The sequence below is a fragment of the Marmota flaviventris genome, chromosome 10 (genome assembly GCF_047511675.1).
Source record: "Marmota flaviventris isolate mMarFla1 chromosome 10, mMarFla1.hap1, whole genome shotgun sequence".
Classification (NCBI taxonomy): Eukaryota; Metazoa; Chordata; class Mammalia; order Rodentia; family Sciuridae; genus Marmota; species Marmota flaviventris.
Genome location: NC_092507.1, coordinates 47,804,011 through 47,827,858, shown reverse-complemented (window position 1 = coordinate 47,827,858; position 23,848 = coordinate 47,804,011). Strand labels below are relative to the sequence as shown.

The 23,848-nt window shown below is 39.8% G+C and overlaps 1 protein-coding gene across 16 annotated transcripts in view; it reads right to left on the bottom strand.

Annotated features, from left to right (window-relative positions):
- Fggy (FGGY carbohydrate kinase domain containing) overlaps nt 1-23,848 on the bottom strand; it is a 409,490-nt gene that overhangs the window by 69,229 nt on the left and 316,413 nt on the right. For all 16 annotated transcript variants that reach the window (XR_011708838.1, XR_011708841.1, XR_011708845.1 and 13 more), the window contains one exon: nt 22,348-22,442. Coding sequence is in view for 2 of the 16 variants with exons in the window: in XM_027945053.2 (XP_027800854.2) it covers nt 22,348-22,442 (95 nt within the window). In the remaining 14 variants the exon portion in view is untranslated. The remainder of the gene's footprint in view (nt 1-22,347; nt 22,443-23,848) is intronic.

The window sequence follows — 23,848 nt, the reverse complement described above, 5'->3', positions numbered from 1 at the left end:
GTGTGCTCAGCCCTTTAAAAAGGCTTTCTCTTTAAGCAGAAACATGCGATGGAAAACAAGTCAACTCTGGTGAAAGTTAATGGGTTCATCCTTTGGGGAACAGCTGTCCTGTGTATCAAATAAAAGGAGAGGGGTGTGTCTGTAGCAGGGAAAAAGGATTCTCAACTGGTCAGCAAAGAGAAATGCTGTGCTTCAGAGAGGAGCTGAAATCAGTTTCTATACCTGAGCATTCTGCTTTGCCACAGTTTAGAGACGGAGTGAATGGCACCTTTGCCATGAGGCCCTGAGGGGATTGGAGGGGCAAGAGAATCAAGAAAAAGGAAGGAATGTCCTTATGAACAAAAAAATGCAGGCAGATGACCACTGCCTCCCTATGCATCAAAGAAACACTTTTTTCCCTTTTTGAGGGTGGGGGAGAAAGTATCTGTAATTTTCTGAGCATCGTGTAGGTGCTGGTCAAAGGGTGGGGGTTTGCAGGGCTGGATGGTTGCAACTAGCTGGGGAGATGGATGATGATGTGAAGGGCCAAGCACCATCACACAATTCTACTCAGTGTTTATGATAAAAAAAAAAAATAATGCACCTGACAAGCAGAACCTACACAATTCAATTAGAATTTGCTCCTTCCCAATGTCAAGAGGTCACTTAAAGATCCTTGACTGGAATAAGGCATCTCAGCATGGCCTAAATGTCACATAATATCACATTGTTTCTGAACAACCCAGTGGAATAAGTAGTACTAGTATCATTCTTTAATTTAAGAAACTATGTTCAAGTTCATAAAACTACAGAAAAGGTCTCAGAACTCAGAAGAAAAAAAAAGTCTGGCTTTCTTAACATTGGAATCATTCTATCCATTTACTGATGACAGAGCTGAGGCCTGGAAAGGTTCACTATGTTGCCAAGATGACACATCTGGTAAGTTATGGAGGTACGATGGAATCCAAGGCTGTGGCTAAGACTTGGGGAAGTGGCAATACAGGAATTTGGGGTTGAGGGTGGGGGCACAGCATGGAATTCTGTTTATCTCCTGTGTCATCTCTTTATAAGTCCAGAAGAAGAGACCCAAGTTCTCAGACACTATGCCCCATTGCTGCTGTCGTTTACACCTGGGCCATCTATATCTCCTGCTAGAAAGAAGTTCCTAAAATGTTAAGCATGTCAGCGTCCTCATGACAATGATGGTTATGATGAGAGAAACACAGGAGAGGACAACCAGGGAGGAGGAATTCTGACAGACTACTTACTATGAGGATGAACCTTGAGAACATCATTATGCCCAGTGAAATGAACCAGTCATAGAAAGACAATGACCATATGATTCCACCTATATGAGGTAGGTAGAGCAGTTAAATTCAGAGACAGAAAGTCAAATGGAGGCTGCCAGGGATTAGGGAGGCTGCAGTGTGAGGTTGCTGTTTAATGAACACCATTTCAGTTTTGCAAAATGAAAAGAGTTCAAGAGATGGAAGGTGGTGATGGTTACACAATAGTAGAAACTCACTCAATACCACTTAACTGCACTCTTAGAAATGGTTCAGATGGTCAATTTTATGTGTATTTTACCACAATCAAAACAAATTTAAAAAAATACAACCAGGAGCATCTCCTCCGATGGTGATTTACAATGTTCTCTTTCTTGACAGAGTGGGAAGATGACCTTCAACATTTTTAGGTTTTTCCAAGTTAAGTGCTTTTGTGGAACATCCCTGCTACTTTTCTGGAGGAAATATGTGGTATTTTTTATATGTGAAATTTTACATATGCATTTTTTAAATGAATTCTCATTCTAGTTTGACCAGCAATGAGCTCTCTGGCCGTGAACAAAACCCTTCTCTCTGAGTCTCAGATTCCACATCTGTAAAAGGAGGGTTTAGGTGGAATGACCTCCAGGGGCCTTTCCAGTTTTCAGATTCTGATTCTTATTTTTCCAAACAGTAATACTGTCTACTTTCTTATTGCTGTTTATGATTGATACTTATCAGGATGTTTTTGAGCCCCAAGTAATTTCTGAAATATCTGTATTTGCTATTCTTCTATGGCAGGATGGAAGGAGCTAGGCTGACAGGAAGCACCCTAGTAGAGGGCCTCCTGGAAGGAGCACTGGAATGGGAGTCTAATGCTATGAGGTTTTCTCTGGGGATCTGCCACCCTGCTTGCCAAGTGACTTGGGAAGGAAGGGAGCATTCACTGGGCACTTTCATGCATGAGGCATTTTCACACATATTATCTTACTATTTCACAAACTTCAGAAATTCATGCACCATCTTCACAATTGTTTCCATATCCAGGTATTACTTGGAGTATTTATAGGCAATGAAATAGCTTTCTAAATTATGAATAAAATCCTTTTTTTTTCTTTTAAAATTTGTCTTATCTGAAGCAAAATGTTTATGAATACTCAGGTTTGATGCCCATTATTTTTTTCTAACATACATTGAAATAAGTAAGTAGTTATTAGAAAAAGAATGTTCACATACCAGTATAAATCATCCTCATGTGTCCGTGTGTGTGTGTGTATGTGTGTGCACACATGCATTTTGGAAGATTCCAGATTATCTTTATCTCCACTGGCTGCTAGGCACTGGCACACAAAAAATTTAGAAACTCGCCCAAGTTTGAACCAACAGGACTTAAAGAAACATGCTGTTCACAGTCCTCTTGTTAATGGGTATGTTATTTAAGCTGCGCATATAGTATTTCTAAAATTTTCAGATTTTCTAACTGGTAAAACTTCAGAATGACTTTGGAAACTGACAAGGGCTAGCAATTTTGTTGTTGTTGTTTGGTTTTTGTTTTACCAAGTAAGAACTAAAACAAACAAACAAACAAAAAGCATTCTCTGACAAAGCAATAAAAACAAAACAGCTATAGAACAAAGGACTTTCCACACCAAAAAACCGGGGAAGAACATTTCTCACTATCACATACATTATTGAAGGAAAAAAAAATAGCTTAAGGAAGAATCCATGACATTCTGCTTACTTTTCCACATTTCTCAGTCTAGTGAAAACTGTCTTGGACTAGCCACCATCCTGGCCTGGCACTGGTAGAGTACACTGTAAATCTGTCTGCTTTGGAATCAGGCATATCTGAGTTGAAGTCCCGGTTTTACAGTAACTTTAATGTGTAGTTTTGGGAGAATCACTGATCTCCCCTGAGCCTCAATTCCTCACTGTAAACCAAGGATACCACTCATTGTTGTAAAGATTGAATCCAACAGATTTGCTAAATGCCCAGAACCATGCCTGGCCAGTGTTGGAGCTCATTCAGTAGTTGTTATCACTTAACTTTTACCATACTTCAGTCTACTAGGAAGGTTGCTACGGGGATGCAATACAGCTATGCATGAGAGAGTGGTAAGCTCCTATACGGCACACAGCTGTAACTCTTTGTGTCCCTGCTCAAAAGTTACTTCCTCTGGGGAACATTCTTTGACCCACCAGGTTGGGTAAGAAGCCCCTGCTCCTGTACCATGGCACCCTGCATTCTCCTTCTGTATTGAAATGGGCCATAAACTTCTTTCTCTCCCCAACAGGCCCAGGAGAACTCCAAGAGGTTGGAAAATGCTTCAGTTTTGGGGCTGAGGCTGTAGCTCAGTGGTAGAGTGCCTGCCTCACATTGTGAGGCACTGGGTTCAATCCTCAACACCACATAAAAATAAGTATATTTAAAAAAAAAAAAAAAAGAAAACGCTCTGGTCTTACTTGTTGTTATTATTTTTTTTCATTCTCCAGCATATAGTCACTGCCAAATCCAGCCCTGGTGCTCTTTCAATGTGTTAAATAGACACATGGGTCAACGGGAGGGTTACCAGGAGTTTCCTAGTTTGTTTCCTCAAATTGCTTTTAATGGGCTTGATAGTCTTGATCACGGTTTTACGAAGCATTTCCCAATGTTTGTTCCTTGATCTTTGGGAAAGTAAGACATGCCTTAAAAAACAAATTCTTTGGCCAAATAAATTTGGGAAACATCATATTCTATATGGTTGCCCAACTTAGGAGATTCATAATGCATATTTACATGAAGTCTTGCTATTAAAAAATGATTAGTTAATTAGAATGTAGCATTTCCCAAGATAATTCTTTCCAGGAAAACTTTTAATATGCCAGAACACATTCTTTGGGAAATCCTAGCCTGTAGAGAACTTGGTTTCTGAGCAAAGTTTTTTCATGGTTTCTGTCAATTTTTTACCTCATTCTCTTTTCCCACCTAAAACAGCACAGTCAGGGATCAGAGCAGGCATACAGAGTGGGCTTAATAAAAAGGCAACAGAGACAATGGAAACTTTGAGGAAACTGACCACCATGTGAATGAGCTGACTTTTCCAGGGACTGGCCAGAAATATTTGATGATGACTATGAATGCCCCTTATTTGTACCACATGGTGTTTAAACAGTTCTATGCACATGTATTATCTCAATTACTCTTCCCCCTTCTTTTTCTTCTTCTCCTCCTCCTTCACCACCACCAGCACCATGAATATATAAGGCAGCCTGACTCGGCAGCATGTTATCAATGCTCTACCTATTAACTCATCCAATTTTCACCTTATGAGGGAGGTACTAATATTGCTTCCATGTTAGTGCAGAGAGATCAAGTAAGACCCAAGCTTTATAATATGGGCAGGGCATTTTAAAGATTTATACTAAAAAAATGTGAGCATTTAAGTGACTTGTTCAAATGAAGCAGTCAGAACACAGCCTTGTGATTCCAAGGCAAGCTCTCTTGGAAAGGTACTATAGTAATAATGATAAAAATAACAATAACTGCCTCCCTCCTTTGATGAGATGACTTGCTCAGTGCAACAGAGCTCAGGAATGGCAGGTTTGGGACTCAGACTCAAATTTGATGCCAAACCCAGAGTTTGAGTTTCTTCCACCCTCAAAAGATGGGTTCCTCCAACATGATCATAGCATGACCAGCCCAGCTGTGGCACGGCAGAAAAGCTTATGGTATCAGCTTGGCATTTGGTTGGTGTGGCTTTTAAAGTGATTCAACATCTGTCATTAATTAGACATCCTGTTGCCATGGTGATCATTTATTATTGTTAGGCTGATAAGATGGCCAATTCAAGAATATTATCTTCCTCCTTTTCCCATCCACTTTCCAGCAATGTTTTTTCTTCTTTCTTTTTGTCCTCTCACCTAGTAGAATAGACTTTTTACCAGGTAATATGATGTATTATTTCTCATTTTGGGCTGCCTGCTGAACCCCTGTGATAATATTGAGAGTTTATGGGGTTTTTCTTTTCCCCTTGCTGAGAACAGAATGTCAGACCAACTTTGATTCAAATTTCATCTATGATAGTTATAAGCTCTCTGATCACGGACAATTTAATTATATTCTCTGTATCTTATTTTTCATCTTGAATAAGGGATAAGGATGCCTAACAGGCAGAGTCATTGTGGAAATTTGATATAATCAATGTGAAGATGCTAGCATACAGTTTAGAATGTAGTGGGTACACAAGAAATGGTAGCAGTTGTGATAATTAAAGCAATGGCAATGATTACCATTTACAGAGAGGAGATGAGACATCTAGAGTTAGGAGTTGAGGTCATTTACTTTTATTCATCTGTCATTCTAATTTGTTTTCCCATGCAACCATTTTTTTTTCCCCTTTGTAGCACTTAACTCAAGATACAGCATATATTTTATTCATCTCTTTAACTTTCTCTCTCATTCACCTGCAGATGTGATAAAGTCTGGGGCCATGGTTATTTTGTTTACCATTGTACCTAGAGGTATCTACTCAACTAATGAACAAAAACTTGCCAGGCAGCTTCTCTGTCAAGCTGTTAGGCTCCGGAGATTCTGAGATAAGAAAGATTCTACTCTTGAGGCATTGACATAAGGGGTCTGTGAACATGACAAAAACAAAGAAAATGGGGGCATTCATACCCAATTTCAAAGGGTTTTTTTTTTTAATAAATCCAATGACATAAATGAAATTAAAGCTTCAATACTCATCCAGCACAAAGGACTGATGTGGGCGGCGGTATGGATGTTTTAAAGCTCTAATGGCCAAGAAGGATTCAAACTAGTAGTGTTGAGCCCTTGGAGGTAATAAAAAATACCTTTTGAAACAGTGTTAAACAAACAAACAAACAAAAAACAAAAAAAAAAAAAAAAAAAAAAAGAAAAGAAAAAGAAAGAAAGAAAGGAAAAGAAAAGAGAAAGCAAGGGAGGGCCTTTCCAAAGGCCAATTCACTGACTCCTCCCAGAATAGTCTGATCTCCTCTGCTAAGTGAAGCAAGAGGTCAGATCCCCAGACGGAAAATCAATCTCCAAGAGTTGCTGGATAAAATTTCTAATTCACCAGGGCCATGGCACTCAGTCTGTTTTCAGTAAGGAGCCCGAGGCCCGCAGCCTTAGCTCCCAGCCCACCATACAGGACCAGACCAAGTTACCTTCTTGTCCCACCAGGGACATAGCATCTCACAGTCGCTCAGGCACTCAGGCCCTGTAGTGAGACTCTAGCTACCATTCTCAATGGCTAGGCTATTTTGAAACAACTTTATTACTGTATTATTATTATTAATTATTTTAATATATTTGGATTATTTCCTTGGAAACAGTCTGGTCCAATCCTCACCTTCAGCAGAGATATTCTGAGGCTAACATGGAGAAGAAGACATCTGCTGGGTGAGCTCAGGGCATGGGCACCTTCTGTCTGTTGTATATACTGGCGTCCCAGAGGTTCATTTATGAGATTATTTTTGCAGTTTAAAGATGGGGAAACCAAAGCCCAAAGAGGTAGAACTCTTTCCCAGGTCACACACTGAGTTATTCAGCGACTGAATATACTCTAAAGATGGGGAGCTTATCTCTGAAAAAACTTGAGTGAGCAAAAATCATAAGGAACAATTTATAGTAGTGATGGTGTGAATAAAGTCATATCTAGAGACAAATTAGATTTTACCTGTTAAGAATTTTCCATCCAAATCCATCCCCACTAGCACCATTGTCTTAAATTGCTAGCTTTCCATGTAGCTAGCTACAAGCAGCTCCCTTTTTAGCCTGCCCCAGGAAGATTACAAAGTCTCTGTAAAACTGCATCTTTAGTTTGGCATAACACACATTTATCCAGCTCCTACTCCTGGCTAAGCATGAATTAGCCTTGGACCCTTACCTGGAAGCTTACACGTGAGTAGGGTCAGCAAATGCTGATATAGCTACAGGTAGTACAAATGTGTTCCTCAAAGAAACTTTGCAGAGGTGGGTTTCAGCACTTCAGATTGAGCAGACCATAGGGTCAGAACATCTGGGTTCACATCTGAGCTTCACTTCTTTCTACTGTGACCTGGGGAAGGGACTCACCCTCTTTGTAATTCAGCATTTTTCTGCAAAATGACAATAATACTAGGACTTCATGAGATGGTTTTGAGGATTGAGTTAATAATTTTAAAAATGCATAAGTAGCAGTTGGTGCATACTCAGTGGATCCCCTCTGCTTCATTTTTAGGAGCTCCTTGAAGACAGGGGTCCCAGCTACCCACCATATTACAATATGCTGGAAACTCACATTTGCAGGAAAAGCCTACTCTTTCTTAGTGGTTGAACACTTGCCTAAACCTCCAGGTTAGGATTGTCTATAACGTTCTCCTCTGCTGTCTGGAATGGTTAGCTTACTGAGAGGAGGACAACTGCTATAACCCAATTACCCAGACCAGTTTGGTTTGTCAAAATCCCTCCTCATCAGAGATGCTGACAGGTGCAACTGACAGATTAGGAGGAATTTCATCACCATCAGCTCCATCCAACACACAGGCTCCTCCAGGCGAAGGTGTCACCTGACAGGAAGGGGATGAGGAGGGCGGAATGTAGGTTTTGAGCTACAGGTAGGTTACCTGCTTCTATCTGTGGATGACCTACATCTCAGAAGGTGCCTTCTCTATGCTGAAATTCTAAAGTATGATATTTTATAGAACCCTGTACACAAATGTGTGCTAGTGAAATAGCATAGATTTCTAGGAGCATTGAAAAAGTGTTTCCTTCTATTGCTGAGGCTCTTTAAAACTGTTAGAAATAGGTAATAACTTTTTTGTTATTATTTATAGGCTATTTTTCTTAAGCAGAAAGCATAATGATATCTATGAAGCACTTTATGTTGTTGACTTTTTTAAAAAACAGGATAATCAGTCTACAACAATTTTATTTTTACTACAGAAATTAAAGGAAGAGGGGATACTAAGCAAAGGATGCTCCTAAGAGACCACTATTCTAATTCCTAATGGATTTGTTTGTAGTTCACAACTGCCATCCCCAATCTGCTGTGGTCCTTACCTAGCTAATACATCTCCTGTGACTCTTGTACTGGGACCTTTTCCTGGAGTTTACTGACCTCTTCCTGACCACTCTGTTCCTGAGCTCTCTCTAGCACCTCTCTCTAAAAAGCTCCCTCCTGAGCTTCTCTACCTAAATCAACATTTCCACCTAACTCATTCCAAGCCCACTTCTTATAGGAAGCCATAGCCAGAGAGGAGGTGACACAATGACACAGTTGGTTTCAGGTCGTTTTGTTTTTATTTCTCTAACACAACTGTCACGCTACTTGAAGGTGGGGAGCTTGGTTTTGCTTTTCCTTTTGTCCTCTTTTTCTAGTTTCTAAACCACTTGGCATACTCTAAGGCTTGCATATCACCAGGAGAAAGAGCATGTGCTTGGGAACATAAAAATTATAGCTTGAATATAAACAGTGTTAATTTGGGTAAGTGGTTTTCATTATCAGAGTATTTTTTCTCATTTGAAAAAATTAATACAATAAACTTTCCACATAAACCTGTTCTGAGAATTAAGTGAAAATGGTTGAATGTTATTTCTGTAAAGAACTTTATATAAGATTAGAATAGCATGAGTTGTGTACACAGCTTTGATTTTTTGTGCAAGGAACAGAAGAAATCTGGAACAAGTTTGAGAAATGGATAAAAATCTCTAATAATGTAGGCTCTGAGAGACATTTAGACTTAAGTTAAACTCCTAGTACAAAAATTTAGTAGTGGTATGACCAGGGGCCCTCTCGAAGTCTCCATTTCCTCATTTGGGGGATAAGAACAAACATATACCTACTCTAGTGACCCACTTACAAGAGTGAACAATGTAGAGCTCTGAAGAAAGAGAGGGCCCATTCTTTGACCATGCCTGGCTGAATCAAGTCTTGTCTTCTCAAAGAGGTAGCAAGCCTCTTAGGTTGTTGGCCCTACCTAGTGCCTGGTTCTGAGTTGAGTGCCAAGGCACTATCAGTAAACATACTGAGGACAATTTCTTATCTTTTGAGCTTTACTTAGTCAAAGTAAAACTCTCCACCATAACCATCTACTCTTTCCCCAGCTGGCCTACCTCATTCCAATAGGGACAGAGAATAGGAAGTGAATTCACTGACTGATTTTCTTATAATATTTAAAAGCAATTATGCCAGTCAGAAAAAAAAAAAAAAAACGAATGTACTTTAGGCCTTCAACAGAAAGAAGAAGTGACAGAAGAAACCTAGAGGCCAAACAGGTTATTTGAAGTGTCCCAGAGGTAGCAATAGCAGAAAGCTGCTACCCCTCTTAGAAAACAAGGGCTGGTGAGAAGAAATAGTGTGACCACATCCAGGTTCTGGGAATGTCAGGCTGGAACTCAAACCAAGGACAGGCTGGCTGGCCAGAATGAGGGCCTGAAAGAGCAAGGCTAGAGGCAGAACCACACAGAACATGCACCTGTAGCTGTAGCAAAGGGGAGAAGGGACTCGACTTCTTTTTCAGCATTTCCTTCTTCCACCAGAATCTCTCACTGGCCAAGAGTCCAGAGGTCAGGTACAAGGCAACCTGGGAAATGCAATGCACAGCGGAGTGGAGTAGAACAGGGGGAAAGAGTGAATAAGATCTCTGGGAGCAAGCCAGCCAAGGACCAATCCAGACATCTTTCAATAACATGGAAAGCATTAATTCAGCATAGTCAGCTAATACTAATGGTAGTTATCATCATAAACATTATCATCATTTTGCATCCCTCTCATTGAGATTTCCATGCAATAAATGTGCCAAATACTTATATATTATTTAATCTTCACAACAATCACATGAGGTTCACACTCTTGAAAGTCCCATTTTTACAAGTGAGTAAACAGGCTTAGAGAGGAGAAGAGATTGATCTAATGCACAGTTATAAATCTGAACTTTGAATTTGAACACAGATTTGTGTGATATCAGAGTCTGCATTCTTATTTATAGCCCTATTTGTCATTTATAATACAAATCATAATGCTAATAGTAAAAAAGGGAGGGTACTAGATAGCAGAATATGCAACATGTAACTCCTCATAATTACTGGGAAGATTTTTTTTTAATATTTACTTTTTAGTTGTAGTTGGACATAATACATTTATTTATTTATTTTTATGTGGTGCTGAGGATCGAACCCAGGGCCTTGCACATGCTAGGCAAACATTCTACTGCTGAACCACAACCCCAGCCCACCTGGGAAGATATTTTAAAGACCTGTATTCCCATAGTTGAAAGTCTAGAATACCCTGTGAGCATTACATTTACCCTTTAGAAAAGGAGAGATTAAAAAAAAAATACCAGAATGTAACAGATTTAGCTCTAAGTGAAAATATTTCATGGTGTAGCAATTGTCCAAATGAAAAAAGAATGCGTGCCTTAATGCAGTTTATAAAAGTCCGCAGCGTTCTCTTGGAGGCCATGGGGTATTTTTGTGAGGAGATTGCCAAGTTCAGTGGCCTCTCTCTGTGGGTTTGCTGTTTACTGATATTTGATATGCTTCAACATCTGTTGCCCTTCTCAATTGATGGGTGCTTCATTTTAACACGTCTCTGATGCCAGGCTGGTAAAAGGCTTTAGAACTGAGGTCCTCTAAAACACTCCTGGGTCAATGACACAGCTTTGTTTGTAAAGCTGGCTGCAGGAAGGAATATTCAGGCAAGAGAGGTGAAGAGACATGCTCTCCATGTCCCAAACCTGGTATTCTCAGCTCTACCCTGGGGCTAAGTTACAACTCCAGAAATTTATAAGCCCAGGTTCTTTTTGACCTGAAACCAAATTTCAATGTCATGCTCTGGATTTTCAACAAGTTCCTATGTAACAAACTCTTCCCCTTTTTCTATAGAAGTTCCAAGGAGGGATTTCTAGGTTAATGTCGAAATAATTGACAATTCTAGAACTTGGTACCAGGAAAAATGTCATCTCTTAAAAGAAGAGGTATACTTCTGTGACTCTGTGAACACCACACAACAGGACTCAGTTCCCAGTTTTGCCATGGCTGCCTAAAGCATCATCAAAGTAGGTTAGAGACCCCCAGACCAAATCAGTCCCATAGATGTTTGGTTTGTTTTGGCACCCACCATTTGGGATAAAACAGTCTGTTTCAAAGTCCTTAGGAAGATCTTTCAGTGCCAATAATAGTACCTTTCTAGTATTTTTCTCCAAACTGGTACACAACTAAGCCATCTTACCCTGTACTGGTATCATTCCATGCACCTAAAGGCATTTGAGTTTGAAGACTCTTTTAGTATATGTAGTTAGTGTATTTTCCTCTTCTACATAGTTTGTCGTTTGAGTTTTGTTCCATAGCATGCTTAGTCACTTATTGTAAGCTGCTCAAGTCCTGGATAGAAGGAGTGTATGAATGGTAAACAACTTATTTGTTCTTTATGCAAAACTGCCAAGATCAGTATGAGTGGCAGCATGCACATCATGTCCAAGGGCTAATGACTTATGGTGAGTCGTTCTGGCCTGCCTAGTTGCCCACCTGTGAGGGGTCACCATGACTGTAGGCTTGGCCTACTATCTCTCAAGCAGGAGGAAGAAAGACATCTACCCTATTTTAGCACGCAACATACACCTTCCAAAGCTCCGGGTTGGGGGTAGGATATGTGGAAAATGGGTCTGGAGCCAGACTACCTGAGATTAAACCCACATCCTGCTATGAAGAGCCTACATGACCTTGGGCAAGCTGATTAACATCTTGGTACCTCATTTTCTGCTTTATATGATGAGACAATGTTACCACCTCCCTCCATGGGTTATTGTGAGTATTCAATTAACATAGGAAATCAGTTTTTACTGTATAACAGGCATTGTGTCCAATGTGCTTTCATTCCTTGAAGATTTGCAGCAACTCAGTGAGGTTAGTTCATATAGAACTTTTCTAGCCAGTTTTGTTCATCTAGCTAGCAAAACAAGGAGATACCATCCCCTGGGGGACAGCAGGGTAACTTGGACGGCTTCTTTTCTCTTCTGTCCATGTGATTTTCTCTTACACTGCCTACAATGGACTCAGCTTACTTCCTCTGACCTCTCTGTTTCCCACACTTGCCAGGCAATTGCCACACTACTGCATAACAGTTACTACTAATATCTCCTATGTCAAGGGAAGTGGAGATTTGTAAACATTCAGTCTTACCTTCCTCTCTCTGCCTTGAGAGGAGGAATTCCACTGTAAACATGAAGTGCACAGGCCTGGGGCCATAGAGTCCCCAGTTCCAAGGCCTAGCTCAAAAGTTGCTACCTTGGGGTAGGAGAATGGGGGAGGGGGGCTTCCTAAGCTCTAACAGCAAAAGACACTCCTTCTTTGATGCTCCATTATCCCATTGTATAATAATTGTAATTTAAACAAAGAATGGGCAACATTAAGTAAACCATTTTGCTATATTTGTACTAACATGTCTACTTAACAACATGTTGTGAGACAATATAGCTACAATCTGATCTTTTATAGGTGAGATGTAGAGGAAATCAAGATGTGGGCCCAAGCAAATGGTCTGTGCCTTTATACTTCAGTAAAGACTTTTTCAGAACTGATCTGTCTGGATCCACTCTGCCTATGAGACAGGGATGGCCTGTGACACTGAGACTGTCTTAATTCTTTGTCCTGGTACCAGGTAGCACAGCCTGTGTCACATGTAGGCTCCTACAAGAACCCTAAAGAAGGAAAGAGAAAAATTTCCTGTTTTGAATGGAGGCCCACACACAAGTATACCTTTTCCAGATCTAGTCCACTATCATTTGTCAGCCCATCTGTCGTGGCCCACTCGACCTCCAGCAGCAGAAAATACATCCTGGCATCACAGGAAGGGCCTGAGAAAAAGGTACATTAATGGGGGCCAAACAAGCCAGTGGAGTGATTAATCTGGCCTCCCCTTCAATATTATGTTTATACAAGTTGATTATATAGCACTTAATTACTAATTTGCCCTACTTAAACCAAGAGTGCCTTTAATTTTTAATGAGATAAGGGAGGAAGATGCCTTTACTTAGTGAGGAGCAGCTATTTTATTTGCCTCTCTTGTTTTGCCCAGCCAATTAATAACATTTCTAAGGAAATCATCCCTCTCATGAATTCTTTCTCCCCATCTTCTTCCCGACCTCCCAGGCTTATAAAGAGATGGAAAAAGACATGAGCTACTTAGAAAAAACTGACTTTACCTCTGACCCAACTGGCTGGGCTGGGAAAGGCCTTGTAAAGCAGAGAAATGTGGTGCCCATAAATGGTGCTATCTGATTTGGGGGGAGTTGGGGTGTGTCTATTTCAGGAACTGTGACTTAGTTGTCTAATACAGCCATGGGCCTCCAAACAAAGCAACTCCCCAGCCCCACAATCCCACTTTGTTTCCTGGGTGTTACTGTCAGATAATTTAAACATGGTTCCAGGGCAGCCTAGCTATTGTGAATAGCAAGGATTTTGGAGGCAGGTCTGGATTTGATTTTTAGTTCTGCCACTTGTTAGCTGTCATGAGCACATTACTTATACTTTCTGGGTTCAATTCCTGTCTGTAAAGGTGAATAACTTACCATGCAAGAATCAAACATCATCTAAAGTACCCTAGCATGGTGCCCAGCTTAGAGTAGGTACATAAAAATATTAGTTTTCTTTTCTTTAGCAGATGGTAAGGCAGGAAGGGAGAGCAGGCACAAGGGAGTTCTTTGGGGGGACCTCTAGCGTGCTTTTCATTATCTGCAGAGCCAGAACTCGGTTCAGTGCCCTACAAAGGAGTCATCTGTAATGACATAGAAACCTGCCTCAGAATGTAAACCAACACACTGATTCCTTCATTGAGAACATCTTGTGGTGAATAAAATATCAGCCGAACTACACAGTACATTGGGAGACATAACTGAGTTATGTTCTGATGCGAGTTCCTCATCTTATCACAAGTTTGAACAAATCATTCATAGCCTGGGATTGTGTCCACAGATGGTCCTGAGTGTCTCAACCTAGAGGTCAGGGCAGGCTCCACACAGTTCTTTGTTTAGAAGTCCAGCAACTTTCCCTTCACCTCTTCAAGCTTAGCTGGTACCAACCCTAGAGTACTGCATTCTCCCACAAAATTTCTGTAATCCCCCTTTCTCTTCCCTCCTTCCTCCCCTTTATCCCCATCTCCTACTATACTGATCTCCATTCTATGTTCATAAGATCCTTTTTTTTTCCTCTCTAGCTTCCACATATGAGAGAAAATATATGACCCTTTACTTTCTGAGTCTGGCTCATTTCACTTAACATAATGCTCCCATGTGATTTCTCTAGTGCTCTACCTACAATAGTGTCTCTTGTAAATTCTATTAAACATTCCCTCTGTTTACTTGTGGGGATCTTGATGAATACAGTGAACATTTTAATATATATAAATTCTCATTTTCTATTTTCAAAACTATTTTTTAAATGTAATGACATTTAGTCTCAGAAAGTCCATTTCTACTTGTGGCTGTGTGAAAAACCTATAGTTTTTGGAATCGTATGCTAGAACTTGGGATCTGGCTCCATTATTTTCTAGCCAAAGTCACTTAGCCTCTCTTGCCATTTCCTCACTCGTAAAATCATGATAATGGTGTAGGAAAGTTCCTTTAACAACTTTTAACATGAAACCAAAATTTTAAATGTCCATATCTCTTTGAAATACATCTGATGAAAGACATACCATTCATGGTCCTGAATCAATGGTACTACTTATGTTTCATTGCAGAGTATCACATACCTCCAGCAAGCAATTGTAATAAACTTTTTCCCTCTACATACTTCTTAGTCATTGCCTCAATGCTGCCACCAGTATTCTTTCATAAACTTGAATGAGACTCTGTACTCTCCATGACTCTGAATCAAATTTTTTCCTAGTGGTGGTAGTGTGTGGGATGTATGCGTATATATGTATGTGAGGGTGTCATTCTTTGGAGCTATTTTCCCAATTATAGAATGTTCTTGATTTAACAACAGGCCTTGTCTTTCCTGATTTTGGATTTGTCATCTAATTTACTGAATATTAACAATGAATATTAATATAATATGATACTAATTATGAATATTAATCTCATAAAGCATGGACTTGCTATTTATGAGTTATTCTAATTTTATAGCAATAGTATAAAAAGTATCTTTTAAGTAAAGTTCTTCAATAGTTTTTTTTTTTAATTTCTACCATTTAAAAATATAAGCAGGCAGATTATGATTAAAAGCAAATAAAGTGAAACATACTGGTAAGACTGATGCAAAATCTTTTCTAGGCAACTGAATGAGAAAACGTCAAACCAAAGAGGGTACCCTTCTTATTTTTGTTTCTACATTGGGCATCACCCAATGGCCTCTATGCCATTTCCAAACAATGGACATATATTTACTATGACATGGCTCGATGGACTTTGTGTTAATCAAGTTGACACAATTTTTTTCTCTGTGCTCAAGGGTCATCATCTGCACAATGGACACTGTTAACACCTACTAGGCTGCTTCTGTAATTCTATGAATAACAATAGATGGAAAGTACTAGACCCTGCTCTTGGCTAATCCTATAAGGAACAGGAAGATCAAATGTTATATATCTTATATTCAAATAATCTCCTAAAAGTAGAATTCTAATTTTGAGATAATGTTTTGACGTTTATATCTATGGTGCTATTCTGAAAATGGAATTGGAACCAAGAGATTTATAATAAATCAAAACCTGACTTTTTTTTTTTTTTAGAAGGGGGATGGAATCCTTAAGAAGATGAGACTGTACTGTTAACCAGCTATGGCAATAAGTGTAATGAATGTCAGGACCAACATCACATTCTTAATTTAATTCTTATTTAAACTATTAATTACTGTTCCAAAGTTTTTTTGTTGACTTTGTATGGGAAATTGACATATGGGACAGGATATGTACTCAGAAAATTCAATCAGAAATTTGAATCTATTTAATTAGAAACCAGCATCTCATGTCTCCAGAAACACATGCTTATGCAGTAAAGGGCAAAAGGCTACTAGAAAAAGTTGATATCAGGACCATATGTGAAATGAATAGGATTATAAGAGGCCTGGGGATGAAATCTAAATGGAATTAAAATTTACAGCAAGAGTCTCCTTGTACACAAGAAATATGAATCTTGAATTTTCATCTACTATTGGCAGGAGGACAAACTGTTACTATGTATAAAAATCCTAAAATTCGGGTAAACTTTTTGACTAAACAATTATATACCTCCATAAATTATAGTTTATGGAAATAATTTAGACTGTGTGCAAAAATTTAGCTATAGAGATTTAAGCTGCAGCATTATTTAAAATAATGAAGACAACTTAACTATTTAAGACTTGGGGACACTTGAAATAAAGCATGTTATGTTTTATGGGGTAGAAAGTTACATAGCCTACAAAAATTATAAATAAAGAGGTTTATTATGTTTTGGGGTGGGGAAAAAGCTATAAAATAGTACACATTGTATGAACATATTTTTGCAATTTAAAAAAATATAAAATGATTATGTATAAAAAGACAAAAAGAATTGAAACCAGAATATTAGTTTATATTATTAAAATAACCCAAAATAGGTAATTTTAGGATAATAAAATCATTGTTTTCATATTTTCCTTCATAGTAACTGAATTTTATTATTTTTGCCAATTAACATAAATTATTAGTTGTATTTCAAAAGAAGAAGAAAAAAGAAATAAGCAAACTTCAATTAAATGCACCAAGAATGGGGGTGGTTTCATACATATATAATGAATGTTAGGACCAACATCACATTCAACAAATACCTAATATACTTCGGTCTGTCCAAACCTCCAGAAATTGAAGTCATGATAATCAGCTTTACACTGCAAACTACAAAACAGGTATTTAAAGTAATCAAAAATCAAATTGAACTAAAAAGTCATAGCAAGTTGACTTTCACAAAATAAAATGGGAGATATTATATGCAAAATCACAGGCTCTGAAGCTCTTAGGTGATGAATGTGACAGGCTCCAAATGAAGTAAATTTCAGGAGACAGGACAGGAGAGGCTTCAAGGGAGCACTGAGGATGTTTGCAAGGACTGGCCTCAAGGGCAGACCACTGCGGTCAGCGTGGATAGTTTATCTTGTGGGCACACATTACGGAAAGGGTGAGTAATCACGGCTCTCCACTGGCCACTTACAAGTATTGGTCTGGGAGACACAGGAGTCTGTCTGGAACGTGACAGGGAAAGTTGATGGTGGGAGCGAATGGAGTCAGTGGTTTATGGGGTGGCAGCTTACAGCGGGTGGGAGAAAGCAAGCGTTTTGAATAATTGAGTTAGTTTCTTTCTTTCTTTCTTCCTTCCTTCCTTCCTTCCTTTCTTTCTTTAAGAGAGAGAGAGAGAGAATCTTTTTTTGTAGATGGACACAACACAATGCCTTTATTTTTATATGGTGCTGAGAATCGAATCCGGTCCCGCCCATGCTAGGTGAGCACTCTACTGCTGAGCCACAATCCCAGCCCTGAGCTTATTTCTTTATACCGTACTCCCCTTACAATGATTGCTGAGTTCGTTTGGTCTCTTGTCATTGTCTCCTTGTGTTGATTTTTGCTGCTTGGGATGATTCCTCCACTGCTTTTTTTGGAGGAGTGGAGGTAGGAGAGGAAGATGGTGGTTCAAGATAAATAGTACTGTTGGAGTTAAAGGTTGTTTTGTATAAATAATCTTGGAAAAAACTTGCCTCTTAAGAAATTACAGAATGCTAATGACATCTGCAGGGGGCATGAAGACAGCAGAACTGTGGAAAACCATTTCACATTTCTGCCTCTTTGTCATTTGATTGGGTTTTCTCTCATGACTTTTGGAAAACAACTTTTTTTTTTCTTTCATTTATTAGAAAATCATTCTATTTTCCCTGCTTAGAAAACATAAACATTTTTATAAACTTATATTTTTTCCAATTTACTGGTTTCCAGGACTTGGGAGTCTACAGAAGTACTATGGCTTTTCAGAATAGTGTCTAGTGGTTGAATGGAGGATTTCACTTTTTATCTAGATGGGCTGACATTGGCAATCGAAACCAATCATATCCAGAATTGTGTTTTCCAGAATAGTCAAAATCAGAGATATTGTTTTTAGTGCACTGACACAGGAATGGGGGTGTGATCATATGGAAAGATCACAGAGGTCAAGACTATATGGATTCACAGTCCCATGAATAAAAGGAGGGGGAAAAGACTCTCATCCATGCTACCTCTGTCCCCTGAACTCTCACCATGGGAACAGCCTAGCTGTGACCTGATTCCACAGTAGGAAGCTGACTCTGACATATCCTTACACTCTTTGGAGGCAGTTTTGACAGCTACTTACAGGACAACTTGCTTCCCGCAGGACATGTCTCTAGGATATGGCTGGTCCTTCTATTCCTCAGTGCAGATGGATGGCTATGTCAGTGCCCTCCATGAGGCTCTTATTTGAAAAGGTCATCGTAAGAAGATATTAGATGTTTAAAAGGAAAGGAGGGAAGTAAAGGGCAGGGGGGAGAGAGGAAGACCCAGAAAATGAAAATATTAGTGGAAAAAAGAACAAGAGGTGAAGGCTAGTAATTGTCAACATGTTTCCAAGTTGGTAAGAGCAGTGGATCTTATACTTGACCAATCTTTCCCACTAACACCTCACCACAAAATTCCATCCACTGTCCCAAACCCTCAACCTCAGGATTTCCTTGGACTTGACATATATACAAGTTTGCAGTAGCTTTAATAAAATCTACCACAGTGGTTCCATTCTGATACACTGGTGTCACCAAAGGAAGACACAGGGCTCTGCCCCTGGCTGAAGTCTTCCATTCATGGGCCTAATAAATTGGGAAAACCTCCTTCCCCTTTGGTAGGTCTGCAGTCAGTGTCCTCTGAACTCTTCTAGCCTTCCCTTCATCTAATGGATATGACAGGTTTAGATTGCCAATGTCAGCCCATCTAGATAAAAAGTGAAATCCTCCATTCAACCACTAGACATGTGACCTCAGACAAGACAATAGTTGAGTTCTGCTGTAATAGTTGAGTTCCTGAAAGGAATTATTTGGTTTCTCTGAAGTCAGGAATGGCAGGTCCTCTGAAGACCTGGCTAGCATCTTTGAAGTTCAAAGAAAAGATTGTTGAAGATCTGGTTGAATCCTGGGGAAGAAGCAATTCTGTTTTACCTCACCATGCCAGAATCTTGAGCTGGTTCCCCAGGCCTGAGCTCACAGGTTGGCTTCTCTTTGAGAAGGGTGAATGAAGCCAAATACATACACTTACTTCTCTAAAGCAGTTCTAAACATAATCATTCTAATGATGTTGATTACACCTGTGAGGGCAGCAGAACTTTCGAGCCTCCTCAGCTTAACGGTCCTAGTGGTGGCAATTTTTCTTATTTAGATATTTAAAAGCAAACAAACAAAACAAGTACCTGGAGAGGACAGGTGATACTGTTTGAGGATGTATAAGAAAGCACTGAGTCAAGACTGTAGGGATTGAGGCAGGTAAATGATGACAGATACAACTTGGACCTTTCTCATTCAGGGGCTCCCTTTGCTGAGTTACAGGATAACCTGAAAATAATCAGAACAGGCACCTACTTCCTTGGCTTGAGTAGGAGACATGAGCTTGTCTTTAAGATGCTTTGAACCCTGCAGCTGCTACTCAAGTCACCAGTCCAAATATACCGTATCTTAGATTCTGTTCCAAAGATTAACAGCAAATCTCTTGTAGCAAAGATGCCAGTGCAGAACTGAGCTCAGTTTCTAATTAAAGGAGGATATCATGGAACTCTTGGAGCTGGAAGCCCTGGTTCTGTCTGTAGCCCTAGCATGTGTGAGGCACGGGGTTCAATCCTCATCAGCACCATGTAAAAATAAATAAATAAATAAATAAAGGTATTATGTCCATCTACAACTAAAAATATATTTTTTTAAAAAAGCCAAGAAAATATTTTAAAGAAAGAAGGAAAAAAATCAAACAGTTTAGAAAAAGAATGAGGATTAACATAGGGTATAGATACACAGAGACTTCCATTTCAATGATGCTTCCACCCTTACTAACTGTGTGGCCTTGAGTAAATAATTAGAATGTTCTTGCACCTTAGTTTTCTTATCTATAATACAAGGATAGAATGATCTGTCTCAGGCATGGAGATTGTCAAGAGGTGTCTTAGAAATATTAATGTTGAGATATTAGTAGACAAAATATCAAGAATTGTTGTTTAAATGACAGAAATTTATTTTCTCACAGTTTCAGAGGTTCAAAGTCTGAAATCAGTGTGCCAACATTATTGGGCTCTGGTGAGGGTGCTCTTTTGGTTTACACAGTCAAATTCTGAGGGAGTAAGAGCAAACTTTCTGATATCTTTTTGCATAAGGCCACTAACCCTTGGAATCAGGGCTCTGCCCTCATGATCTCATTTAATTCTCTTTCAAAATCTCCTCTCTAAATACTATCACTTTGGGGGTTATGAAGTGCCTTAATAAACATCACTATTATTTTGATTTAACTATTATAATTTATCCCAAGAAGAACAAGACCTCTAGTTGTGAGACAGCTTCTAAAGTTTATACATTATAATAATAACAATTGACAATCCATTAATATTTCAACAGTAAATAAAATTTCCATGTGATGTTTTTTGAGAGAGAATTAGTGAAACCAGAAAACATTGGAAATTCAATTGTACCCATTTTCTTTAATGGCTTTGGTTAAAGTCTATTAGGTATTCTTAAATGCAGTCTGTTCCTTAGAGAGAGATTTTGGAGTCATCAATTCCAGAGGCTAGAACAGTGTGTAGCATACCACCTTTCCCAAAATGTATTACAAAAAGCATGGATTGTAGAAAGAGGCTTTTGTATCTAACAGTCTGCCCTTAAGTTTTGTAAGCTTCCTGGATCTGTTGATCAGTCTTTATGGCCCACGAAGGACATTACAGGTGTCAGGAGGTTATAGTCAGGCACAGAAGAGGGTCACAGTAAACGAAATTCTAATTACTCGGCTACTAGTGGAAAACCTGGCTTTTGGCCTTAACCCTGAGACTGTGGGGAAGTCATTAAGTTCTCATATTAACTGCTAAACAAATATCTCTTGAACTCTCCACTGAGACCTGGGAGCCAGACTTCTCCATTCCAGCCTTTCCTGGCTGCTTCATGTGAAGCTAAGCCATGTCTTTATACCTTTGGCTCCTCAAGTATAAAATGGGGATAATAGAGCTACGTGGAGACTAATGGAAGCATGTGACCCATAGAATGAACTCACAACAAGCTACTGTCATGAAGTCTAAAGTATATAAAGAAGTGCAGGTGTGTGCTGCAAAGTGGTTTGGTCACAAGAGCTAGGACACTATCCAGCTAGGATCCGAGCCCAGGTCCAACCACAGAGCCTTTGCTCTTAGCCTCTCCAGTATCCTCAGTTTTCACCCATTTTCTACTATTTTAGTTAGACTTGGACTCTATCCACAAAGCCCCATACGTGCAACGTCTTATGCAATTTGGTGGCAGAAAAAACTATGTGTCTTCTGAGAAATTAGTATGTTTCCTCCTTCTGAAAATAAGAATTACGCAACTAATCATGCGTTCTTTATTTTTTTTTTTTTTGTCTTGGCTGCCAGGAAGCTCAAAGCCAAATTATGTACTCAATCACAGCCACCAAATTGTTTCTTTCTTCCTATATTTTTGTTCCTTATTTCCCTTTTTAATTCTTTTCTAACATTTTTTCCCCTGTGTTTCTTATTGACAGAGGCCTCGTATCTATTTGGAAAGTGACAAGATTGAAATAAAAAAAACCAAAATTTGAAGTATGCACAAAAAACCATTTGAGTCTTACCTGTTTCCATTGTGCAAAGAAAAATTATCAAAGGGGAAGTTTAAAAACTTAATTTAAGAGCCATTTTAAAGGAGAAAAAAGAAAACCAACAGAAAAACAGAACCAACACCAACAGAAGCCAAGTCAAATGAAAGCTGCAATAAATATGTCTGAAGCTGGAAGCATTTGTGATTTCCCTGGCTGCAACCTATCATTTCTTAATTATATCCTGTGTGTGTTTTGCAAGATGAGAGCTGCTGTCAAGAGGAAGATCGGCCTCAGACAGAGGAGGGATCAAGGCCCGCCCCCAGGTCCTCACATACCTGCACAGAAGTGAAATCCCCCGAGGCACAAGCACCCAGAATAGCAGCTCCCACAAGAACAGACTCCACCTCTTGCGACAGGACCACAGACATGCCTGTGCGGAACAAGGCCACACCTTGGTTAGGGAGCAGGGTGGGGGTAGTGTGGAGAGCCAGCAGGCAACCCCAGTAGCAGCCCTCCCAGGACCCCCAGCCCCTGTTCCCCAGAATTACCCAGTTCTAAAGGGTTTCACTGGCTGTGCCTGCTGGTACAATAGCCCAGAGCCTCAGGAGATCCCACACCATATGTATCAGCTCTGGAGACCTCACAGCCCAGGTATTCCAGCTGCTACCTGACATTTGGTTCAAGTTCAGCTCAACAAATGTATGTTACTGCTTTGTTGGGCCCAGGGAAGCTTGAGATGAATCAGACAGTGTCTGTTGTTCAGATCTCAGAGGGGAGATGGATGAGAAAGAGAAGCAGGTCATGCAGGGGGCTGGTTCTCTGACTGAGATGTACTAAGAGAAGGGAAGTAGCAAGAGAGGGTGGGATTCTGCTCTCCAGTGGCTTCTTCCCTTTCTCAGTGCACTGACATTGTCTGAAAAAGCCTTTCCTCCAGGGTCTAGGTTCACTTTGTCACTTTGATCTTCTCCTTTCCTCCCAGCCATATGACTCTGGCCTCCTGGCTGTTTCCTGAATATGCTTCTAGGTCCTTCCAGATGCCCACATGGTAACCACCTTCTCCCCTTCTTCATGTAAACATAACCTTCCCACTGAGCCTGGGGCATGGGATTCAAAATGACAATGTACCCTCACTTCACCTCCTCCCTCTTTCCTCCTCATCTTCCAGCCTATATTGTATTATGTTGTCTAGTGTCTTGTTCCCTATGCCAGAATTCGGGCTTTCTGCCGGCAGGGGCTTTGTCTGGTCTACAGCTATATTCCTGGTGTTTAGACAGTATCTCCTACATGGAGAGTGATTAAATTACAAGAGTAAGAATTTCTGGGGTAGTGGTGATCATTGTGGACATGGGGCTTACACAGGCATTTGAAGGGTGAGTAAGGGACCATCAGGCAGGAAGAAGCCTCCACATACCAACTCCCAGAGGGTTCAACAGGGGGTCAAGACTAATACAAATAATTCAGGATTCTAAATTGTCAGCTTCTTTACTTACTTCACTGTGTGACCCTAAGCAAGTTGTCTAACTTTTTTCTACCTCAGTTTCCAAAGTGGGTTTCAGATTCTACCCATATCATAGGGCTTAAAAATAAGACATTAAAACAGTACCTACCATATATATTTGCTTATCGGGAGATGGCAGCAAATGCCACAGAGGTAAGTTCTGGAATGAAATCTTCCTCTACTCAGCACGTGAGAGCTATTTTTCTAAAGACCGTCTCTTATCAGGGAAGACTTCTCTGCTATACACTCCTCTTTGTCACATCATTCCTAATTCACTGCCTTTCTCCAGGGCTGGGTCAGCTGCCCAGCCACCACATAAAGGGACCAGGGAGCAGAAT